The sequence below is a fragment of the Hipposideros armiger genome, unplaced genomic scaffold (genome assembly GCF_001890085.2).
Source record: "Hipposideros armiger isolate ML-2016 unplaced genomic scaffold, ASM189008v1 scaffold_655, whole genome shotgun sequence".
Lineage (NCBI taxonomy): Eukaryota > Metazoa > Chordata > Mammalia > Chiroptera > Hipposideridae > Hipposideros > Hipposideros armiger.
This window is the reverse complement of record NW_017732005.1, coordinates 865,152-866,422: the sequence shown is the minus strand read 5'-3', so window position 1 is coordinate 866,422 and position 1,271 is coordinate 865,152. Positions and strand designations below refer to the sequence as shown.

Genomic DNA, 1,271 nt, shown 5'->3' with positions numbered 1-1,271 from the left:
TGGGATCCGAACCGGGCCCTCTGGCGTCCCAAGCCAGTTCTTAACCATCGTGCCACTCGGCCGGCCTGTGGCTGGTATATCTTTTAAATTCAAAGATCTTTAAGATGAAATTGTGTAAGCAATACTAGTGTGTGAAAGGGCATGGCATGGGATTGTATGAGACTAAGAATCAGCAATGACAGGGTTATTCATGTCAGAGCTACAGGTGAGGCAGCATTGATAGGTTCTCAACAAGGGACAAAGATATCAGCCAGTGAAATGGCACCAACTTCTGATTATAATTATAAAATTGGATGCTATCCCTCATACTCATGTGCTTTTGCTCTCTTGGATTGAGTACTTCCATGTCTGATGTGTGGCTGGGTTGATTAGCATTTGGTGAGGTGGGAAAGAGAATTACAGTCAAATCTTCACAGCATTTTTCATTTAAAAACTCACTAGGTTCTTGCCTCCTGCCCTGCCACCTGTCAGCTTGTTTTCTAAGATGCTGACTGCATCATTTTCGATCGCTGTGGTGGCTTACGCTATTGCAGTATCTGTAGGAAAAGTATACGCCATCAAGTATGATTACACCATCGATGGGAACCAGGTATGGTCACCCTTTTGCTGAACTGGTTTTGTAGGTCAGAAGATAAGAAAAAAAATGGGAAGGATTTTGTTGTCTGCTAAAGAAGAGATTGGGTTCCTCCACCAGTCTTTATTGAGTTGGTTTCCCTCTTGTGAGTGTTCATCTGAAATTATTTAAAATATGCATGGCCCATCATTTTACTTTTTAAGAAGTAAGTTGAAGGAATCTGAATTTTAAAAGAGCTAATTCAGTCAGGTCATAAAGAACATTCAAAGCAACGTATTAGGTCAGAATAAGAATTCTTCATGTAATCCCATGTCTCCTGGTAATTTTTTTAAAATAGCAGCTATCATATGGCAAAACAGTGCAATAAACACTGTTAATAATAGTTGTGGCCCCTTTAAACTGAGGTGGTTCACTGTGCAATTAGTGTACACAGGACAGTTTCTGTAGGCATATGATACATTGCCAGGCGAGCACGCAAATCTGCAGTTACGGTATGTTTCTGAAAATGAAGTATAGCAATTACAGCAGTTAAATGATTAGTACTCAAGCAGAATAACAGCTCTCCTAGTCATAATATGCTTCATAGCAAATATTCAACCACAGGAAAAACACTTTATGTGAGAGCAGAAATGCCACTCACCATGAAGTGAAATAAGCATTTTAGCAAAAGGTCAGTCACTCACTATTCCTCATCAAC

At 40.0% G+C, this 1,271-nt stretch overlaps 1 protein-coding gene across 1 annotated transcript in view; it reads left to right on the top strand.

Annotated features, from left to right (window-relative positions):
• Positions 1-1,271, top strand: part of SLC26A4 (solute carrier family 26 member 4) — a 48,805-nt gene that overhangs the window by 14,133 nt on the left and 33,401 nt on the right. Inside the window, exon 7 of the mRNA XM_019626050.1 lies at positions 429-605. Coding sequence (XP_019481595.1) covers positions 429-605 — 177 coding nt within the window. The remainder of the gene's footprint in view (positions 1-428; positions 606-1,271) is intronic.